General features: G+C 44.8%; 1 protein-coding gene and 1 non-coding gene across 2 annotated transcripts in view; both read left to right on the forward strand.

Annotated features, from left to right (window-relative positions):
• The window catches only part of LOC126320178 (cytochrome P450 315a1, mitochondrial), a 135,060-nt gene that overhangs the window by 104,231 nt on the left and 8,229 nt on the right, over window positions 1-22,600 (forward strand). Inside the window, exons 5-6 of the mRNA XM_049993763.1 lie at window positions 7,251-7,475; window positions 13,651-13,863. Coding sequence (XP_049849720.1) covers window positions 7,251-7,475; window positions 13,651-13,863 — 438 coding nt within the window. The remainder of the gene's footprint in view (window positions 1-7,250; window positions 7,476-13,650; window positions 13,864-22,600) is intronic.
• Window positions 16,790-16,864, forward strand: Trnaw-cca (transfer RNA tryptophan (anticodon CCA)). Its single transcript has one exon. It is a non-coding gene; the product is annotated as a tRNA-Trp (tRNA).

The raw sequence follows: 22,600 nt of genomic DNA on the forward strand, positions 1-22,600 counted from the left end.
TTGCACATTACTGCCAGAAATAAGTTCGTCTGGCGTCACATTGTCTGTGCTATGGCTGGACAACACAAAAAAACAGAGCAGATGTCAAACTAATTTACATATTTGTCAAGATGAATTCGCCTCTTTGGTGCTCTTTTTTAATGTAATTTGAATTTCTGTGCTACAGAAATGTGCTACTTTGATGTAATGACACATTAACTACTCCTCTGTACGATATTTGTTAGAAAAATGCCGAAGAATGAGACGTCAGCAAATAATAGCGTTGCCTGCGCAAGCAAATAATTTGCCAATATTTAATTCTATGATCTAAACACTGAAAATTTATTTTATGATGGTTACACCATAGTGGAATAGTACGTAACGGGTGTGGAGTCTCTGCTACAACCTCAACTAATCGGTGGTTACTGCTATGGTAGTTACTGTGGCTGAAACTGAACCGTGTGAATAGAGATCGTCACAGCGACTGCAGCAAAGCTACTAACGGCAGAAGGTGTTGCACCGGTTGAATTTTATTTGGGTTTGAAAACAGCTTATGTTAATGGCCATGTCTACCTTGCGTAAACAGATATAAAGCTTTTATGGCCGGAAGCCGGCCATCGTGGCCGAGCGGTTCTAGGCGCTTCCGTCGGGAACCGCGCGACCGCTACGGTCGCAGGTTCGAATCCTGCCTCGGGCATAGATGTCTGTGATGTCTTTAGCTTGGTTATATTTAAGTAGTTCTAAGTTCTATGGGACTGGTGACCTCAGATTTTAAGTCCCATAGTGCTCATAGCCATTTGAGCCTTTTTTTATTGCTAGAACAATGGTAACGCGATGGCATCTGTAATTTAGGTTGCTGATGAAATTACTGCTGTCGATTTCTTTTAACCTCAACACTACGTAGGACTCTGCTAAATGTAAAACAGCACCTCAGGAGGATTTGAAGGTAGAAAGATAGTGTTATATTAGCAAGGAGAGAATACGAGGCCACACGCTTCAGATGCTACCATGAAACAGCTGAGAACGGCAATACCATGAGAATACTTCTTTCACCATATATTCTAAATTTTATGCCCGATGTTCTTTATATATTCCCTGGAACGAAACAAGGCGTTCGCGGGCATCACTACACCTCTCTCATAACGACTTCGTGAAGCTTGTTCATCCTTCGGAAACATACATCCAGTTACGTAGCAACCGTATCGAAAAATAAGAGCATGTAATTAAAGAGGAAATTCCAATGGCACTCTCTGCGATTCATTTACACAAATATTTCCTTCCAGCCATTCATACTTTCCATGGACATTACTGATTATTCAGCCCTTTGGATGGCCTACAGAAAAGACACAATGTAATAGCAAATCGCGGCCAATAAGTGTCAGGAAGGTATAAGTGAGTTGGAATTTTTTTCCATTTTACCTGCATCTTATGAGAGAAAACAAAACAAAAAAAAATTCGCTGTTTGCCATAGAGGTAGTCAGTCTCCGTAGATGAGCAGTGAACGTCTCTGGCTACCATGCGGAGGACACAGATTCGATTCCCGCCACCGCCAGCAGCTTTTCCTTGATGGGAGGCCTCTAACGGAACATACTGAGCCTAGTAAACCCAGCTGAGGAGCTGCTTCAGCGAGGAGTAGCGGCGCCACGCAGCGGGCATCGGGCCCTGCGTAGTCCTTTTAGAACTTCTTCCTTATTCTGCTGGAATTTTTCCACGTCTTCAGTGGCACCAGCGTATTCATACTGAGGCATTGTATTTTTAGTGGTACATTTGTCAGGTAAATTGAAGGGGATCACTGCTGGCGGCTGTAGCGGGACATTACGCGGAATCAGCGGTGACGAGTAAAAAATGTGTACCTGACCAGGATTCGAACCCGCGATCTCTTGCTTACTGGGCAGGAGCGTCGTACACTGCGCCATCCGAGACATAGCAGTATCATAACTGCGCTCACTATCTCTGCACGCCTGAGAGCAGGTCCACATTCACACCGAGCGCCCCATATCCACAGTCTTTGTCCGTTTTATCCCGTTCTCTGCTGTGAGATTCACACAGGAGGCCGGATGTATTTGTGCATCCACACTTAAAAAGGTGGAGCCATTGCCCAGGTAGGCGTATCAGTTATCCGTAGACGATCAGCTGGCGCTCAGGAAGGCTGCCTGCACTCGCTCTGTTTTGACTCTGCAGGCAACAACCGTGGTGGGTTTAGAGGTGAACAGCGTTGCCAACATTCGAGAGCAACTGTGACCTGCCGATATGTACTCCTGTTGAACAGCTTCAGCCTTTTGAACGGGATCAAGATCTAGACGCATGTGCCAAGACCACAGCATCTGTTCAGATTAGTCCTCACCACAAAGGAAGACAGAGCAGTAATTTTAATCTTTTAATTCTGATCGCAGACTCGCACTCCTAATTAAATTCCAAGTAAACTGATTACCTAACGCAGACCAATCGATTAATTAATTAACAATTCTTCAAACTTAACTGCTGAATTAACCCTACTAAATTAAGTTTCCCGAGTCCACAGAGGCTACCAAGGTTTTGTCTACATACAGGACCTTCGGTTGTAGCGGGCAGGGCAAATTTAACATTCTGCGGTTTAATTAATGTAGAACGTGTCCAAGATGGCGAAATCTTGCTTGCTTTTCTGCCCGTTATTTGGACTCGTCGTCGAAGCCTCACGGTGAAGGAGGCACACACATATCTGCCACGTTCTGAGAGTTCGCTCCGGTTCAGGCCATCCAAGTTGAGGGCCGCAACTCTACCACTCCAGGGGGCCAGAAACGGCACCACCTCTCGCCCCTGTTAGGTTGGCTACAAGGACTTTTTCCTGTACCGCGGAGGTGCACCGTGGCCCATCGGCCGAGTCTGCTCTCCATTCCATTCCGTTGCAGCTCCTAGAGGGGTCAGCACAGCGAGGTTCCGTGTACGGCACTTACAGCCAATTAGTGGGTAGCGCTCATTACCTTGGAAATAGCCAATGTTAGACATCTGCGGACCACTCGTGATGTTTAGAGTAAGCACATCGCAGTTACAGTGGTCTGTGGCTGTTCTAGCGCTACGTCTGCGCCGCAAGATGCCGGCTCTGCAGATCCACCTGTACCGTAGTACGCTCCTGTTATCGTAAGCGCGAGCCACGGTTAATTTCTCTGCTCTCTCTGGGAACTGGTCTTTATCCGGAAGGCGATTTTGTCTGTTGCTCGCCAGCGACTGTATTGTGCGAGCGATAATTTATGAAAACTTGTGATGGGGCTACCTCTCACTTAAGTGTTCATTTTTGAACATACGAGAGCTATCCGGAAACCAAGGTTCCAAGACGTGTAGCTTGAGCATGGAATGCCGGTGGGGGAAGTTGGCGCCATTGCCGTGTAGAGGGAGGACAGCGGAAGGAATGAGCATTCCCAACAATCAGTAGCTCGTCGGCTGGAGTTGTGTTCACTGTTAAGAAATGAGCGTTCTCATCCCGACTTCCGCCAAGTGCGAGATGGGCGCTGCAATTCGCTGCCTAAATGCTAAGGCCATGAACGCCGCTGCTCTTCATCACGAAATTATTTCAGTTTATGAAGAGGATGTAATGCCAAGGTAGTATGTGTCAAAACGGGTACCGAATTTCAATTTTGGAAGGACGGAAATTCACGATGAAGACAGAAGCGGAAAGCCGTCTGGTGTGACTGATGATGCGGTGCAGAAAATTGAAAAACATCTTCTGTCTGATCGCCGTTCGACAACTGACGACCTGCGTGCAGTTTGCTCACTCATTTCACAAACGGATTTTCTGATTATAGCGACAGGTAAAGAAACTTGAGCTTATCACCATACACCAGAAAGGAGACGACAATCAACGCAGTGTTGCCATACTCATCCTTCTTCGGCCAAAAAATTCAAAACTCAGCATACAGCGAGGAAATTCATGGTCTCAGTGCTTTGGGACAGAAGTGGGGATCTGCTAGTTGATTTTTTGGAAAGAGGTCAAACAATAAATATTGCACGATGTTGTGAGACCATGAGGAAGCTTCGCAGAGCCATTCAAAACTAACGTCGCGTGATGCTGACAACGGGAGTCTGTGTCCATGACAACGCCCTTGCGCACACCGCTCCTGCAACACAAGCGTTGTTAACTTCGTTTAGTTGGGATGTTTTAAGCAACCCCTCTCACAGCCCCGATGTCGCACCTACTGACTATCATGTGTTCACCAAATTGAAGGAAACCCTTCGTGGAAAACATTTCTGACGACTATGAGGTGAAAACCGAAAAGGCGGCGGGAGATGTCTATGGTCTATGACACAGGAATCAAAAAACTCGTCCCACGGATGACAAAATGTATTGAGGTACATGGTGATTACGTGGAAAAATATTTATTATAATAATTTTTTTGGTGCACTTAATTTCCAGATTAGCTTCGTATGTTCTCAGGATTATTCCGGCTTTGATTGCCTGTAGTTTCCGTAATGCCCTAAGCCGGTGCCTTACTGCGCTATGAACCAGCTTCTGTAAGGAACGAAGTCTCACTGCCGGTGAAACACCTGTTCTCAAGAGCGAAGTCCGTCGCCTGGGACAGAAGATCTGATGGGGAACAATGTTTGTCGGTGCTTCATTGCTAATCTGCCACAGTTCCATCTACGACATGCGGTATACAGTGAAGCAGTAAGTTACTCGCCACTGCCGAATTCGATTGCAGGATGCCGTTCTTCATGTTCACGACTGTTTCGCAAGCGAGATACGCGCCTGGTTTATCGTCAGAAGAGGGTACATTACGTCTTCGTATGACTCTTTGGACACCCTTTACGGTGAATGTGTGTTTCATTTGTCGTGAATTCGTTGTCATATACTCCCGCAATGACGAACCGCCTGTCACATGACTTGTCAATAAATTGACCTCATCCTTGAGAGTGCTGCATTTTATTTTCCGGCAGTGTAGTTGAAAGTATAGTCTGTCTGTAAACTCAAGAGCGAGCAGTGCTTTTGGTGGGGGAAGTGGTGTTTTTCGGATGAACCCTGCCACTGGCCTACAGGCAGCCCAAAATCAGTTGCCCGTTACCTATGTTGCGGTGTAGCTCGGCGTGCAGTGATATACGTCGTTTCTGTTCATGGGATCTGAGTTGCCAATCTCAGTCAGTTGACTTTGTGTACTCACTGATATACTGCATTGCAAGAAAATGTGCAGAATACGAAGGAGATATTTGCGGAGAAAGAGGGTTTGATCGTCTCTTACGTTATTACAGCTTGCGTTAAGAAGGGTACACAAAAAAAAGAACTGTTGGCTAATATTACCAGTCCCAATCAAAGGGCTGCAGTTTATGCAAACGTCAGCCTCTCCAAAATAGGAGGCATAAGGAAGGAACGCGAAATCAAGGCTCACGGTTTACTGGAATCGCCGCGAAGGAAAACTAATAATTTACGGAGGAAACCCATCGTTATAGACAGTTTCACAAAATCGGTCATTCGACAAACAATGGAGGACTTTTTACGTAAACCAAAAAATAATGCCCACATTACGGAAATTACTCAATGGCGTGAAGCGAAAAATACATTTTCGTTGCAGAAAGATGTTTCACACAAGACACTGCGTGAAATGGGATTTACCTGAAAACACTTTTCAGAAATGTTTACGAAGACAGTGACAAAAAAAGCTGTCCGAATCGAACTAATACAAGAGACGTAATTAAAAATTTCTGGTTACTTTTTAAAGACTCTTCGTGTTGCAAGAATTGTTAAGTTTTAATGCAGCCCTTCAAAGAAAACTTCTACCTTTTAGTGGAAACACAAAGTAATAACAAGCCTTAAATTCTACAGACTGATTGCACTATATCTGGTTCGTCTTACGAATACAGGAACATACATTCATATGAATAGGCATTCGGTTCTGTGTTTGTAGTAGAATCCTGACTTCCGTTCTTGCATCAAACCAGTCTCAGGACTGAAGACCACAACGACAACAATTTTTTGTTTCGGAGAAGCTATCGTCTTTCGTTTTCCTTATAATCTTAACGCAGCCGGGACGCATCTGTACACGGCGTGGTCACAGATTTAAAGCGCACGCCGCGGCGCGGCCGCTACTACGTTGTGAAACAGCCTGTAGAAGCGCCTTGTGACGTAGCTGGGTGGGCAGAGTGGGAACTCGCTCGCTCGCTCTTCAGTTTACCGACAGACTATATAGTTACATGTGTTTTGGTAGCATCAACCATTATCTGTTCTGTAAAAAAACAGATTTATAAGAATGGAATAAAGTGTATGATAATTTTAGAAATGTTAAATATTACTCTTGGTGAGTCTGTTATGAATAAACCAAGGGGATACAAGTGGTATAAACATTTCAAAGTAGGTCTTGAAGGACAGCGATTTTACAAGCGTGGATAAGATTAAAAATGCTCAGTTAAGAGACCTATAAACTATCCCGAGGAAACAGTTACTAAACTGTTTCGGGAATTGGAAAAAGCATTGGCATAAGTGTATATTATGTAATGGGGAATATTTTGAAGAGGACAACATTGATGTAAATTGACGAAGTTCTTACCAAAAAATAAAAATTAATGTGTGAACACACTTTGTATGTCAAACCTCTTACTTAGATGTCCAGAATCTGTGTACATGTTTCGAAGGAAATTTCAGCAGTGTTTACAGCAGCTAATGCGGACATGTTTTAAGCTATATGTCTTAGAAACAGGTCAGTAGTAACCGAGATAGAGATTTAGCGACAGAATACATTTAAATGCTGCTGTTCCGCAAGCATCAAAGGTTGTACATGATTGTGAAACTGTCTATAACGATGGGTTTCTTCCAAAATTATTAGTTTTCTTTCGTGACGATTCCAGTAAACGACGCAGCTTATTTCCGCGTTCCTTCCTTATGGGTCCTATTGTAGCGAGGGTGACCCTTGCATAAAACTGCAGCCGCTTGATCTGGACTGGTAGTGTTAGCCAACAGTTCTTTTTGTGTCTCCTCTTTAACGCACGGTTCAATAACATTAGAGACGATTGAACGGTCGTTACTCCGCAAATATCTCCTCTCCATCGTATTCTTCACATTTTTTGCAATGCTGGGTGATTATCCATCACTTCTGGATAGCGAAGTATATCAGTGAGTAAACAAAGTTAACTGACACTGAGAGCACGCTGCTCTACGCCGCTAGACAGGTAAGGGGCAACTGATTTTGGGTGCCACTGAAGGCCGGTGGCAGGGTTCTTCCGGCAAAGGCCACTTCCCCCACCAAGAGCGCGTCTACAGACAGACTACAGCCAGGCTGTGGACTGAGCCGGGCGGTGTGGTGTGGTTGCAGACGGCGTACTCGACGCTGTGGCTGCTGTACCTGCTGGCGAAGCACCCGTCGGTGCAGGAGCAGCTGCACCGGGAGCTGACGCGGGCGCCGGCGGAGGAGGTGGCGCGGCTGCCGCTGGCCAGGGGCGCCATGCGGGAGGCCCTCCGCCTCTTCCCCGTCGCGCCCTTCCTGTCGCGATACCTGCCCGAGGACGCCACCATCGGCGGCTACCACGTCCCGGCCGGGGTGAGTGTAGTTATAGTACGTTCATGTATGTACTGGGTCACCAGAAACAGTCTGAACAGCTTGTGACGGTGTTTGCCTTGCTCCAGTGGTAACAACGGTCCCCGTTAGTAAACAGAACTTAAAGCACTGTCGGTCTCGGCTAGAACTCGGATGGGTGAACGTCCAATTCTGCCGAGCTCTTTCGGCAAGAAGGGTAGACTTAGAAAGATGCACTTAGCCCCTATAATGGTGGTGGAAGAGTACTTGACTTTAGATTAGATTAGTTTTTCGTTCCATAGATCCGTGTTGAGGAGATCCCCACCGATGTGAAACATGTCATTTTTTTTAAAGCTGAAATAACAATACTAATAGTATGACTGTGTACAATACATCATTTGTTTCTATCAAAAAATTCGTCAATGGAGTAGAAGGAGTTGGCCATTAATAAGTCTTTCAAGCTCCTTTTAAAATGATCTTTATTTGTAGCTAATTTTTTTATGTTTGCTGGCGAATTATTGAAGATGAATGTTCCTGAGTAGTGTACCCCTTTTTGAACTAATGTAAGTAATTTTAAGTCCTTGTGCAGATCATTTTCGTTCCTGGTACTCTATGTATGAACTGAGCTGTTTGTTGGAAAAAGAGATATATTATTCAGGACAAATTTCATTAAGGAGTAAATATACTGAGAGGCAGTAGTTAGTATACCCAGTTCTTTGAAGAGGTTTCCACAGGACGTCCGTGAATTTACGCCACAAATAATACGTATTACACGCTTTTGGACTCTGAAAACTTTTGTTTCAGTTGTAGAGTTACCCCAAAACATTATACCATATGACATTATGGAATGAAAGAAGGCACAGTATGCAAGCTTTTTCATTTTTATGTCACCTATGGCTGCTGAGAAGTAGCAGCTCCATTCGCGAAAAACTGGCAACGGCCTGGAGAACGGTGTGCTGACCACGTGCATCGAGTGACGCCTATCGGCTGAGGATGATTCGGCGGTCGGTATATACCGCTAGGGCTTTCGAGGCTTGTTTGGGCGGAGTTTGGGTTTTAGCTCGACGGTACACTGTCCTGAGAGATAACTTTTAAGTAAAAAATTCAATTCGTTCCGCCATTCCCGGGTTAGTTACCACTGGAGTTAGCTGATGGAGGCCTTCGTGCGAGCAAATACAAACGGCGACAGCGTCTCTCAGTAATTCAAGAACAGTCTTAAACGCATTTATTATTGTTATAATACCGCCAACCGGTTTCAACCCGACGTAGCGCTCATCTGCTGGGCGTTTGCACCATTGGTCGACTGCTGGCGGTGTCACTCCCGTCTACATAACGGCAGGAAAGTATCTCACCGTTATGTAGACAGGAGTGACACTACCAGCAGTCGACCAATGGTGCAAACGCCCAGAAGATGAACCCTACGTCGGGTTGAAACCGGTTGGCGGTATAATAATAATAAATGCGATTAAGACCGTTCTTGAATTGATTAATCATACTAATCGCTGCTTCTCTCCACAGCCATGTTGTCCAAAAATGCCAGGATCTCTGGTCAGCCGCTTGAATTTGCGTACGCAGTGGCGTGATTGGTTAACTTCGACGCTGGTTAACTCGAAAATAGCGCAACATACCGAATTTTTTTCTTGACAATTATTTCTCATCATAATCTAGCCTACAACACCCTTGCAGGTTCTTGAGACTGCATCTGACCACTCCATGTAAAGGGAATTCCGTGATCATGTTACAAATTTTCAGGGATGATGGAGAAGTGTAAATGTATTAATTGTGAGATAAGGGACCCTGGTCTGGAAACGACCGAATTGTAACTTCTAAGTGGAAATCGTTTTCTTACTTCTGACAGTGGGACACCTGTACCGGTACTTTTCTTGCTATGATTATAGCATTGGCAGCTTTCAGAGGTAGCAGAGTGGACCAAAACCAGAAAAAAGTATAGTAAACATGGGCCCTAAAATACACACCTTATGAGTTATCAGCACGTGTTGAATCTTCGATATTGTGACACACATCTCTCCTAAAGAGCAAGCGCTCATAGTTCTTAAGCGATGTGTTGTGTATGACTTTCTACACAGCGGTAATGAGAGGTAGGCTACGGAGTTGGCGCGGCAACTGCCATCGTAGGAAAGTTGGACAGGAGCTGAAAATAATTACTGAACAAGGTAACAGAAGATTTACTTAGCTTGCATTTCTCCAAACGTACATAGACATAACAAAAAAATATTCAAACGTGTGTGAAATCTTATGGGATACCTAACTCCTAAGGTCATCAGTCCCCAAGCTTACACACTACTTATCCTAAATTATCCTAAGGACAAACACGCACACCCATGCCCGAGGGAGGACTCGAACCTCCGCCGGCACCAGCCGCACAGTCCATGGCTGCAGTGCTCTAGACCGCTCGGCTAATCACTCGTGGCTAGACATTACAAATTACGCAAAAAGAAATAGTCCAGCTACCGCAATGTTACAAAAAAGAGGCTCCAGGCACGAGCAGGCTGACCTGCCGCTGCCTGGTGTTCTATACTGTGGAGGCAGGCGGCGCTCGTGGTACAGAGCTGGCTCAGCAGGTGTGCCCCATTGGGTCCACCGGATCCTGCACCACTCTTATCGGCACTGGACGGAAACGTACAATTCCGGTGCCAATTGTGACACGCCAGTAGAGTGATATCGAAACATGATTTCACAATATGGATTTCAGAGCCAATGTTTACCGGCATTTTTTCTTGTTCTGGCCCATTCTACCACCTCTGAAAGCTGCCTACCCTAAAATTTACGCAACAACAGTATCGGTAGATGGGTTCCACTACCAGAGGTTTTAGAATGATTTTCGCTTATAACTTTCGACTTCACCGTTTCTGGGAGAGGGTCCCTTACCTCAGACTGAAACATTTATCCTTCTCCGTAATCTCTGTAAGTTTGTAACACTGTCACGGAATCACACTGTGTAGTCCGCCAGGAATAATCGAACAAGCTTTGAATTTACGTCACAGCAGTGGCGCTTTGCAGAAATGCTCTCTGAATGACCCTGAAACTTTATGAATACAGTCTTTTCTAATGCATTTCAAAGAAACATGACCACGGCCGTGTTTCGCCACTAGATGGCATGTGTAATCAATTGACAATGGAGAAACTTCAAGGTAATCTTGGTGAACCCAAGAATGAGCAAATGGAAATATTTTGATCCCACTTGTTTCTCAGAGTTCTCGAGAACTCACGTCAAATATTCAGATATCACATCCGGTAACAAAAGCTTGCTTTTATAGTTGGGAAACAGCTCCTGTCAGCAGCATTCCAATTATAACGAGAGCAGTTATTAGTATGTTTCCTATAAGTTCTCGGATGTATTTTTGCTTCCGTTATTTTCCAGTTGACTCCTGTTACGTTAATTCTGGCAATGGATTTCTCTTGTTCAATTTGTATTAGAAAAATTTTTTTTTATTGAAGGATATACTTATAAAATTAATTCTGTAGCATCATAATAATTGTAGCCAATGAAAAGTTAACAAGTCATCTAAGAAGCTGCGATGTGAGACTGAAAGATGTGAATGAATAATTTTTGTTACTGGTTAGTTTTCCTGAAATTAAGTGAGGAAGACTGCATAGCACAGATATTATAGTAATCAAAACAGTGCTTTTATAGTCAATCAATAAAAATGGAACCGTTATAGGATCAGTTTGTTGTCCAGGTGTGTGCCTGTTTCTTCATATCTGTTTCACCCAGGAACGAGTGGAGGTATGAAGCTCAAATGACTATCAGATGCTAAGGTCTACAGTCCCTTGGAGGTGTACAGAACCATCAGACTGTGAATCCTAGTCGCACTTGTCCAGTTTTTTTTATAATGTGGCGAAAAAAATAAAATTTTAAATCAGAAATTAAGTCTATAAATGGATGTCATTTTGCTTCATTTATGTTGTGTATGACGTCATACACGATGGTAAGGAGAGTTGGGGTACAGAGTGGCGAGGCAACTGTCATCGTAGGAAAGCTGGACAGGAGCAGAAATGATTAGTGATCAAGTAATACAGCTAACAGAAAATTTACGTGACTTGTATTTATCCGAGTGAAGGAACATTTATTACAAATAATACAGCAAGAAACAGAGTGCAGCCTATCACAATGTCAAAACGACGAAGCCAGAGCAACGCCTAAGTGGCTTCTGCATTGCGTACCATAACAGTGTCTGCGTAGCAACGTGGCTCCAAGTGCGTGCGAGCTGAGTGGCTGCCACCAGCCATCCTGTATTGTGGTGGCTGAGGGCGGTTGTGGTACTGAGCATGGGAGGCGTGGCTCAGCAGGCACGCTCTATTGGGTCCACCGCATCCCACATGACCACTGTAGGAATCGATTAATCAAGGCGTCTTCTCTGCCGGCGGACATACAGAGAAACCTGCGCAACACAGAAGCCCTACCACTTCGGCTGTATGGATTTCCCAAGATCCATAAGAACAACGTTCCACTAAGACCGATTGTTAGCGCTCCTCGCTCACCGACGTATATAAACTGGGAAAACACTTGGTCTCTCTGCTCCAGCCACACGTGGAGAAGACCGAGACATACATAAAGGACTCAGGACATTTCATTGAGAAGCTGAAGAAACTGAAACTTGCTTCAAACGACATCCAGGTCAGCTTTGATGTTGTTTCTTTGTTTACGAAAGTGCCACTCAGTGAAGCTCTGGAGCACGATTGTTACATTTTACCGCAAGGCATCACAAAGCTCTTCCACGCATGTCTTACTACGAGCTATTCCAAGTGGAATGGCGATTTCTACGAACAGCTGGAAGGCGTCGCCATGGGTAGTCCTCTTAGTCCAGTGGTGGCCAACTTCTTCATGGAAACCCAAGGTGTGATATAGATACGTCGATGATACTTTCGTTGTGTTGAGCTATGGTGAAGAACAGCTCACTGACTTCCTAACAGCTCACTAGCCTCCATACAAACATAAAAATTTACCATGGAAGTAGAAAAGGACACAAAACTGCCATTTCTAGATGTGCTGGTCACAAAGGATGGCAAAACATGGGGAACAGCGTGTATATAAAACCGACACACACGGACCGATACCTGCACAAACTATCAAACCAACACCCTAGCCAGAGAGCAGGCATGATTAGTAGCTCGTAACGCGAGCAGGACGAATATGTGAGCCGCAACACCTCAGACGCGAAATGCAACACCTGGAAAGTATATTGGAAGTGTAACAGAGCTAAACACTCGGCGAAGTAAGGAACCGGAAAGAGAAATGTCGGGTACGGCGTTTCTGCCATACATTCTCAGAGTGTCTTACAGAATCGGCCGTATATTGCGCAAAAATGGGGTGAAGACAATTTTCAAACCGACAAGGAAGATCAAAGAGTGTCTTAGATCGGCAAAGGAGAAAAGCGACCCACTTGCAATGTCGGGAATATACTGTATATCATACACATGCGGAGAAGTTTATGTCGGAATGACTGGACGATCAACCAACACCAGGATCAAAGAGCATAAGCGACATTGCAGGCTGGGGCAAGTGGAGAAATCGGCCGTGGCAGAGCACGCACTGAATGGGACCGACGGCGTAATAAAGTTCGCCGACACGGAAGTTCTGGCTGTAGAGAAGCACTTTCACACGCGCTTGTTCAGAGAAGCTGTAGAAATACAAAACACGCGAACAGCTTCTACAAGAAAGAGGAAAGCCTTAAGGTAAACGGATCCTGGCTTCCCGTACTGCAGCGAACGACCGTCGCAGGTAGCAAGAGGAGAACCGCACCAGGTACATATAGTCTGTGGCCGCGAGCTCGGCTCCAGTTCACCACCGGCAATGGAGGGTAATGCTTTGGCAATGCGAGCCACTCGTGCTGGCGAAACGTCAGTAAAATCATTAGGTGAACGTCGGCAGAAGAACCCGTGAGAGAAGCCAATAGGTGGTTTGTTAATCACGGATAAACTTTAATAAAACTTGAGCTAAAGTTTGGCAAAAAGGAAAGTTGCTGTTTGGAGGACTCTTTTGGTGTACAAAATGAACAATACAATTGCTGTCGCAGGCGAGGCATCCCCCACGTGGAATTGCATCGAGGGGTATTGAATTTCTTTAGGGCTCTGAGTTACGAAATGTTGAAGTTGTCGACAGCGTGCCCCACTACCTGAAACCCTCCTCTGAAGTGTTTGTGTAGCAGGGAGCTGTATGTTTTCCGCTCTTCTGCAGCAACTGGTGGTGTTGTCGCTGTACACGAGCGGCCGCAGCGAGGACTACTTCCCGCAGGCGGGCCGCTTCTGGCCGCAGCGCTGGCTGCGGGACCCCGGGGGCGGCTACCGCGGCGTCGCCGCCAGCCACGCCTCGCTGCCCTTCGCCATGGGCGCGCGCTCCTGCGTCGGCCAGAAGCTCGCCGAGACGCAGATGGCGCTCATCGTGGCCGAGGTGCGTACCCCCACCCCCACCCTACACCGTCACACACCGCTTCCCTCTCAGTGTGTGGGCACAGTGCGCGCAAGATAACCAAATCACTGCCACACAGTAAATATCTCTGGAGTGAGCATTCACACGCGGAGAACAAATTCTGTATTGTCAACGTACATTGCCAGCCTGGTCACGTGTTCTCGGGACGTCGTGTGTTTGTCCGTATAGCGCCCTGTATATTTAGAATGCCACCACATCCCTAGCACAGGCGGATTCTTTTCGAACGTGTCGTGGATTATATATGTTGCGCAGACATTTTAACAGTATCCATTTGATACCGGGAATAAACCAGCTACCTAAATTTTAAGGGCAAGTGATATTACATCCTGCTTCTTTGCGGTAGGTGTCACAGTTCAGATGCACTCGATTTTTGGTAGTTTTCGGTATGATACGGCACTTTATAGTATTACAGAGCTTTGCAGTAATAGTCTTGCAAAATGACTTGACACTACGCTAGTACTTTTGCAAGTGTCCGAAAGACACCGAATTTGGCACTCATTAGCGATTATATCCTCGATAATTCGTACTTATTTTTCTGCTATTTCTGCGTATTTATTTTCTCGTTTTTGCGACCTAAAGCACAATTTTTCTTACTGGTGACGCTTTGAAGTATTTATTTAACGCATCTTACGTACTTGCTCCCAGTTTATTAAATAAATAGTAAATTCCGTAATCTATATACTTAATCAACAAGTCACTGATAAATACATGGAGCATAGCAACTAACCATTCCCTTTCCTGTTCCACTAGCAAATTTACGAGAAAAAGCGATTGTTTGTAAGCTTCTGTACGAGCCGTAATATCTATTATATAGTCATAAAATCGTAGAAAGATAGGTCTACAGAATCAAGCCTTAATTATAATGCGTCTCGAAATTTTTAAACATATACAGTGTCTCTTAGTAATATGATAACTATAATTGGAGCTACATGGTATGTACCCATGAAAAGTTACTATCCATCCTTTCACATACACTCTTGGAAATTGAAATAAGAACACCGACAATTCATTGTCCCAGGAAGGGGAAACTTTATTGACACATTCCTGGGGTCAGATACATAACATGATCACACTGACAGAACCACAGGCACATAGACACAGGCAACAGAGCATGCACAATGTCGGCACTAGTACAGTGTATATCCACCTTTCGCAGCAATGCAGGCTGCTATTCTCCCATGGAGACGATCGTAGAGATGCTGGATGTAGTCCTGTGGAACGGCTTGCCATACCATTTCCACCTGGCGCCTCAGTTGGACCAGCGTTCGTTCTGGACGTGCAGACCGCGTGAGACGACGCTTCATCCAGTCCCAAACATGCTCAATGGGGGACAGATCCGGAGATCTTGCTGGCCAGGGTAGTTGACTTACACCTTCTAGAGCACGTTGGGTGGCACGGGATACATGCGGACGTGCATTGTCCTGTTGGAACAGCAAGTTCCCTTGCCGGTCTAGGAATGGTAGAACGATAGGTTCGATGACGGTTTGGATGTACCGTGCACTATTCAGTGTCGCCTCGACGATCACCAGAGGTGTACGGCCAGTGTAGGAGATCGCTCCCCACACCATGATGCCGGGTGTTGGCCCTGTGTGCCTCGGTCGTATACAGTCCTTTTTGTGGCGCTCACCTGCACGGCGCCAAACACGCATACGACCACCATTGGCACCAAGGCAGAAGCGACTCTCATCGCTGAAGACGACACGTCTCCATTCGTCCCTCCATTCACGCCTGTCGCGACACCACTGGAGGCGGGCTGCACGATGTTGGGGCGTGAGCGGAAGACGGCCTAACGGTGTGCGGGACCGTAGCCCAGCTTCATGGAGACGGTTGCGAATGGTCCTCGTCGATACCCCAGGAGCAACAGTGTCCCTAATTTGCTGGGAAGTGGCGGTGCGGTCCCCTACGGCACTGCGTAGGATCCTACGTTCTTGGCGTGCATCCGTGCGTCGCTGCTGTCCGGTCCCAGGTCGACGGGCACGTGCACCTTCCGCCGACCACTGGCGACAACATCGATGTACTGTTGAGACCTCACGCCCCACGTGTTGAGCAATTCGGTGGTACGTCCACCCGGCCTCCCGCATGCCCACTATACGTCCTCGCTCAAAGTCCGTCAACTGCACATACGGTTCACGTCCACGCTGTCGCGGCATGCTACCAGTGTTAAAGACTGCGATGGAGCTCCATATGCCACGGCAAACTGGCTGACACTGACGGCGGCGGTGCACAAATGCTGCGCAGCTAGCACCATTCGACGGCCAACACCGCGGTTCCTGATGTGTCCTCTGTGCCGTGCATGTGATCATTGCTTGTACAGCCCTCTCGCAGTGTCCGGAGCAAGTATGGTGGGTCTGACACACCGGTGTCAATGTGTTCTTTTTTCCATTTCCAGGAGTGTATTTTTCTTTGCATCCGTAGCAACAACAGTAATTCACCATCGCTATTACACTATCAACAAACGGTGAAACACAACAAAAACTCTTGATATTATAAACTTCAAACGCTGCAGAAAGTACACACGCACAGCGATGTCCCGAAAACACGTGACAATCGACAATCCTGGTTTAATGTTAACAACATGCGCAGAACGCAATGCTCACTCCAGAGATGTTTACTCTATGGTCACTACCAGCGGGGATGGACTGCTAGGACGGGAAACGAGTGTAGTGCTGGGAGTGTCCTCTGCTGACCCACTGCAAGATAGCAGAGTCGAACAGCTGAAGGTCACAAGCACACCTTGGAAGCTACAGCTAGCGAGTTTGCAAACAACAGTTTAACAGAATGAAATTTTTCACTCTTTAGAGGAGTATGCACTGATATGAAAATTCCTGTGTCCCGTACTGACTCTCGACCTCGGGACCTTTCCCTTTCACACGCAAGTCCGTGGTCGTGCTTGGGTAGCTCAGTCGGTAGAGCAGTTGCCCTCCAAAGTCAAAGGTCCCGAGTTCGAGTCTCGGCCCGGCACACAGTTTCAATCTGCCAGGAAGTTTCACAACAGTGTAACCAGGTTATGCCAGTACAGCAAGTCAACTGTCTGTTATTAAAAACACCACATGTTACAGGATTCTGCAAACATTGCAAAAGATGGGACGATTTATTTTCGTCTCATTTCTAAATCTTTTTCTCATTATACATCCATTCTCCCCAAGAAACCTGACGATGTGTGGCGGAGGGTACCCTGAGTACCTCTATCGGTTCTCACTTCTATTCCAGTCTGGTGTTGTTCCTGGCAAGAAAGATTGTCGGTATGACTCTGTGTGGGCTCTAATCTCTCTGATTTTATACTTATTGTCTCTTCGCGAGATATACGTAGGAGGGAGCAATATACTGCTTGACTCCTCGGTGAAGGTAGGTTCTAGAAACTTCAACGAAAGCCCGTACCGAGCTACTGAGCGGTCTTTCTTGCAGAGCCTTCCACTGGAGTCTATCTATCATCTCCGTAACGCTTTCGCGATTACTAAATGATCCTGTAACGAAGCGCGCAGATCTCCGTTGGATCTTCTCTATCTCTTCTATCAACCCTATCTGGTATGGATCCCACACTGCTGAGCAGTATTCAAGGAGTGCTCGAACAAGCGTACTGTAACCCACATCCTCTGTTTTCGGACTGCATTTCCTTAGGATTCTTCCAATGAATCTCAGTCTGGCATCTGCTTTACCGACGATTAATTTTATATGGTCATTCCATTTTAAATCACTACTAATGCCTAGTCCCATATAATATACGGAATTAACTGCTTCCAGTTGCTGACCTGCTACATTGTAGCTAAATGTTAAAGGATCTTTCTTTCAGTGTATTCGCAGCACATTACACTTGTCTACATTGAGATTCAATTACCATTCCCTGCACGATGCGTCAATTCGTTGCAGATCCTCCTGCATTTCAGTACAGTTTTCCATTGTTACAACTTCTCGATGTACTACAGCATCATCCGCAAAAAGCCTCAGTGAACTTCCGATGTTATCCACAAGGTCATTTATATATAATGTGAATAGCAACGGTCCTACGACACTCAGCTGCGGCACTCCTGAAATCACTCTTACTTCGGAAGACTTCTCTCCATTGAGACTGACATGCTGCGTTTTGTTATCTAGGAACTCTTCAATCCAATCACGCAATTGGTCTGATAGTCCATATGCTCTTATCTTGTTCATTAAACGACTGTGGGGAACTGTATCAAACACCTTGCGGAAATCAAGAAACACAGCATCTACCTGTGAACCCGTGTCTATGGCCCTCTGAGTCTCGTGAATGAATAGCGCGAGCTGGGTTTCACACTATCGTCTTTTTCGAAACCCATACTGATTCCGACATAGTAGATTTCTATTCTCCAGAAAAGTCACTATACTCGAACATTGTTGCCGTGTTAACATTAGCTTCTTTTGCCTAACTCCAGTGGGGTTTACATCTCTCTAACTTGCCACTGCAGTTACAGTTCTGACAGAATTTTGAAACATACAACCTGGGCACAAATGCGGTTACGGAAAGTTCGTGCTCAGTATAAAAACTAACGTGTATTTTCTCAACTCATATTGTTGCCAATACATAGTAATCTTCATTTCACCAGCAATCGATGGCTCTTAAAATCATCACAGTATTTCATTAGTCCACCCCTTAGCTCAGGAGTCAGCAGTCTGACTGCTGTGCAGTAGGCCCGGGTTTTATTCCCAGCCAGCTCAGAAATTTTGTCCGCTTGCGGACTGGGTGTTGTGCTGTCCTCATCATCAACAAGCAACTCGCCCCTCTATACGTCCTATGCCAGACTGCTATGCTGTGACGCAACCCTTCCGCGCTTTACTTAATTAGTTAATTACATGTTCCATAGATCATTTGAGCGATGCTCTTAACGCAATGGTGTGGAACGAGTCAGTTTACAGGATATGTACAAATGATTATTGTTAACAGTAATGAAAACAGTATTATTTTCATTCTACACATGCAGTTACACAACTTTTTTTAGTGGGTACAAGTATTTTTTAAGTAGAAGTTCGCCAATAGAATATTTGTTGTCTAGGAGAAATGACTTTAAATTAGATTTATAACTTTCTTCGCAAACTGTCAGACAGTTAATGTTTTTGGACAAATCATCAGAACTTTTTGTTGTTGCATATTGAAATCTTATCTGAGCCCGTGACAACTTTAACAGTGGATAATAAAGCTGTTTTTCCCTCTAGAATTGTAGGTATGTTTTCACGGTACTTCTCAAATTGTGATGTATTATCAGTAACAAATTTCGTTAGCAGATATATATATATATATATATATATATATTTTGGCGGCGCAGTTAAAATGACTAGTTCCTTTAAGAAGTACTTAACATGAGGTCCGTGGGTGAGCACCACACATTATCCTTACTACTAGCTTTCTTGCAATCAGTACTCTGTCTCTAAGTGTTGAGTTGCCCCAGAAGAATGTTTCACACTGCTTTGTTTAGTGCAAATGTGCAAAGTATATTGTGAAGCTGATACGTATCTTTCCAAGATAAGCAATTACGTGAAAAGCATATGTGGCTGAGCTTAATTGTTTCAGAAGTTCAATAATATGCTTTTTCCAGTTCACATTTTCACCAGTATGTAGACCCTAAAATTGGAAGCAGTCTACCCTACTTACTGACTCCTGATCATGTGCTACATCCATTGCTGGTGTGACTCTTTGAAGTACAGAACTGAATGTAGTGTGTTACTTTTTTTTTCAAAATTTATGGAGAGTCCATTGTCAGAGAAGCACTTATTAATTCTTTGGAAAATGCCATTTACCCAGTCTTCTCTTGCATTCTCTCTAATGTAATTTATTATAATACTAGTGTCACCTGCAAAAAGTACAAATTTTGCTTGTCGAATGTTAAGTAGAAAGTCATTCGATGTAAGGAATAAGAGTGGATCCAAAATTGAGCATTGTGGGTCTCTCTTTGTGATTGTTTTTCCCAGGTCACTAAAATTTCTACCTTTCTGACATTGTCTGACACACTGAGCAGAAAGTCTTGCATGTCGTTTGTCAAGCAAGCAGCTGTGCATAGAGGCATCAGTTCCACGAAACTTGAGCTTTCTAAGTAAGTATCGCTATCTACACAATCAAACGCCTTGGAAAGATCACAGAAAATACCAACTGGCGATGTATTATTATTTAAGGCATGTACTATTTGATGAGAGAATTTATAAATAGCATTCTCAGTTGAGTAAACTTTCTCGAATCCGAAATGTGATATGTTAGGTAAATTGTTTCCATTTAAGTGTGCAACTAATCTTGAGTACATTACTTTTTCGAATATTTTGGAAAAAGATGTCAGTGAGGTAACTGGATGACAATTGTTTAAGTCTGTCTTGTCACCCTTCTTATGAAAAGCTTTAACAATTGTATATTTTAACTCATCTGTAAAAATTTCCTGTGCCAGTCATTAATTGCATATATTAGTAAGGACATTACGCATTAAGTTGGAACAACTTTTCAGGATTCTGTTTGAAATTCCATCAACTTCACAAGAGCATTTCTTTTCTACAATTTTTGTAACTGTATTAATTTCAGTGAAGGGTATTGGTGCTACTTCTAATTACTCAAAATTTTTTGGAATGACATGTTAAATATATTCTTTTGCTTCTTCAACTGAAGCATTAATTCTTACATTTGCTGCCACATTTAGAAAGTGATTCTTGAAAGCACCTGCAACTTTTAAATTATCAGGCATAACATTGCCATTTACTGTAACTGCTATGGAAACTTGTGCACTAACTGGCTGTGCTGTCTCCTATTTAACATTGTTTCGTAAAGTTTCAACCTTACTATCTGCATTATTTTTTTGTATCAGGATATGGATATTTCTGACGTTTGAATGACTTCCCTCCAAGTACTACAGCACTGTGTATGAAATGCAAGTACTTTTGGATCATAACTCAAACTGAACCTCTTCCTCTTATATAAGGTATTCATTCCCTTAATTATCTACAGCCTACTTGCTTTTTAAATGGATTTTTTGTATAATTTTTGAGGACGTCAGCTTTCCAATATTGACATAAATGTAGTATGGAATAAATTAAATTTGACATTAGCATCTGTTCCTACACATACGTCATCCGATACCAGCCCTTTTACCTTACTCTTAAAACATTGTATACTGTTGTTATTAATAGGCCTCATTTCTTTGTATGAACCTACCTCAAGGTTGTAAGGAGACATGCTGTTTATTTCCATTAATTGTGCATCATGATCAGATAGTCGATTAGCAGTTGCGTGCAGATCAATTGTTTCAGCCTGAGCACTGTCTATAAAATTGTTATCGATCAGTGCCCTAGTAGTTTGCTGCACATTAATTGACGGAAAACCGACTGCTGAAATTAGATTGAAACACCCAAATAGTAATCTTAGTTCATTTTTCCTATCGATATCTTTTAAGAAATCTACATCGAAATCTCCACAAACTACTAATTGTTTTCTCTTCCATGACAGGTAGCTCAATATTTCGTAGAGGAGGTCTGTAGACTGTTGCAATTAGCAGAGAAATATTCTTGCAGTAATAAATCGCAAGCACATGTTTCTTCTGATACCGAGAGCCACGGGTTTCGAATCCGCGCCAGACATGGACGTCGGTTTCCAGTAGAGGTACCGACGTACCCTGTCCTGTATTTAAGCGGCTGCCTCTCACTCAGCGAATGAAAAAGTCTGTAGGCTGTAGAGCAGGGTACTAAACCGCTGCCAGCCCGCCCCCTTCTGGGGGCATTGAAAAGCAATAAAGGAAAGGGAAAAAAAAAAGCTCAGCGAAGCAGTCTGATATTCGCGTGGTCTATCGACATCTGCCCTACAGACAGCGTGTTTACTTTACTCTGTTTCCGTGTACGAGTGGACGTTGTGGATTCGTGAGGTTGTGGCCCCGTTGCTTACTGCGTGTTGTAAGGTCTTCCTCGGTCGCCCGTCGTTGTGCTTGTCCGTCCTTTCCCGTTCGTTTGTGTGTTCGTGGGCCGCTCCTGTTTCGTCCCGCCACGCTTCGCTCTTGCTAATCCAGAGTACGTTCCGGTTGCGGTTACAACATTTTGGCGACGACGTAAACGAAGGTAGTTGTTGGCATGGAGGCGAAGTTGGTGTGTCTGCTGCAGCAACACCAGCAGCTGATGCAGCAACAGCAGCTCCAGTCAGACATCTTACAGCAGTCACCGCCATTGGTAATAGACAAAGCCTATGCAACGGACGCACTGCCACAACAGCTTCCGAGCCCTCGGGTGTTCGATGCTTTCCCATTTAATGACTCTATATAAGACTGGTAAACATACTTACTTCGGCTGGAACAACATTCCACGGCTTTTCAAGTCACGGATGCCTTCTCGCAGCTGTCGTTTTTGGCTTGGGGCTTTCCAGCCACGTTTTTTTCTTCTACACAAGTTGGCACCGTTGTCCGATCCTGTGGCTTTCTGTTTCCAGGAGATTTACCTTTTGCTGACAAACTATTATCCCCGACGCTACCATGTGGTCGCCTCTCGGCTGGAGTTCCACCAGTACCATAAACAGCTTGGTCAATCGTATCGTTCCCGGGTCACGGACTTGCAGGGTCTCAGCCGTCGGTACGATTTTACGCGCACCAGTCAGCAGTGTACGGCTTCGTATGAGGACTCCCTGATCCGGGATGTGGCGGTTCAGCTGGCTCCCGACGCTGAGGTCCGCACAGCGGCGTTGAAACTCGACAACCCCTCCTTGGAAGACATTCTCCGCATTGCG

The sequence above is a fragment of the Schistocerca gregaria genome, chromosome 1 (genome assembly GCF_023897955.1).
Source record: "Schistocerca gregaria isolate iqSchGreg1 chromosome 1, iqSchGreg1.2, whole genome shotgun sequence".
NCBI lineage: Eukaryota > Metazoa > Arthropoda > Insecta > Orthoptera > Acrididae > Schistocerca > Schistocerca gregaria.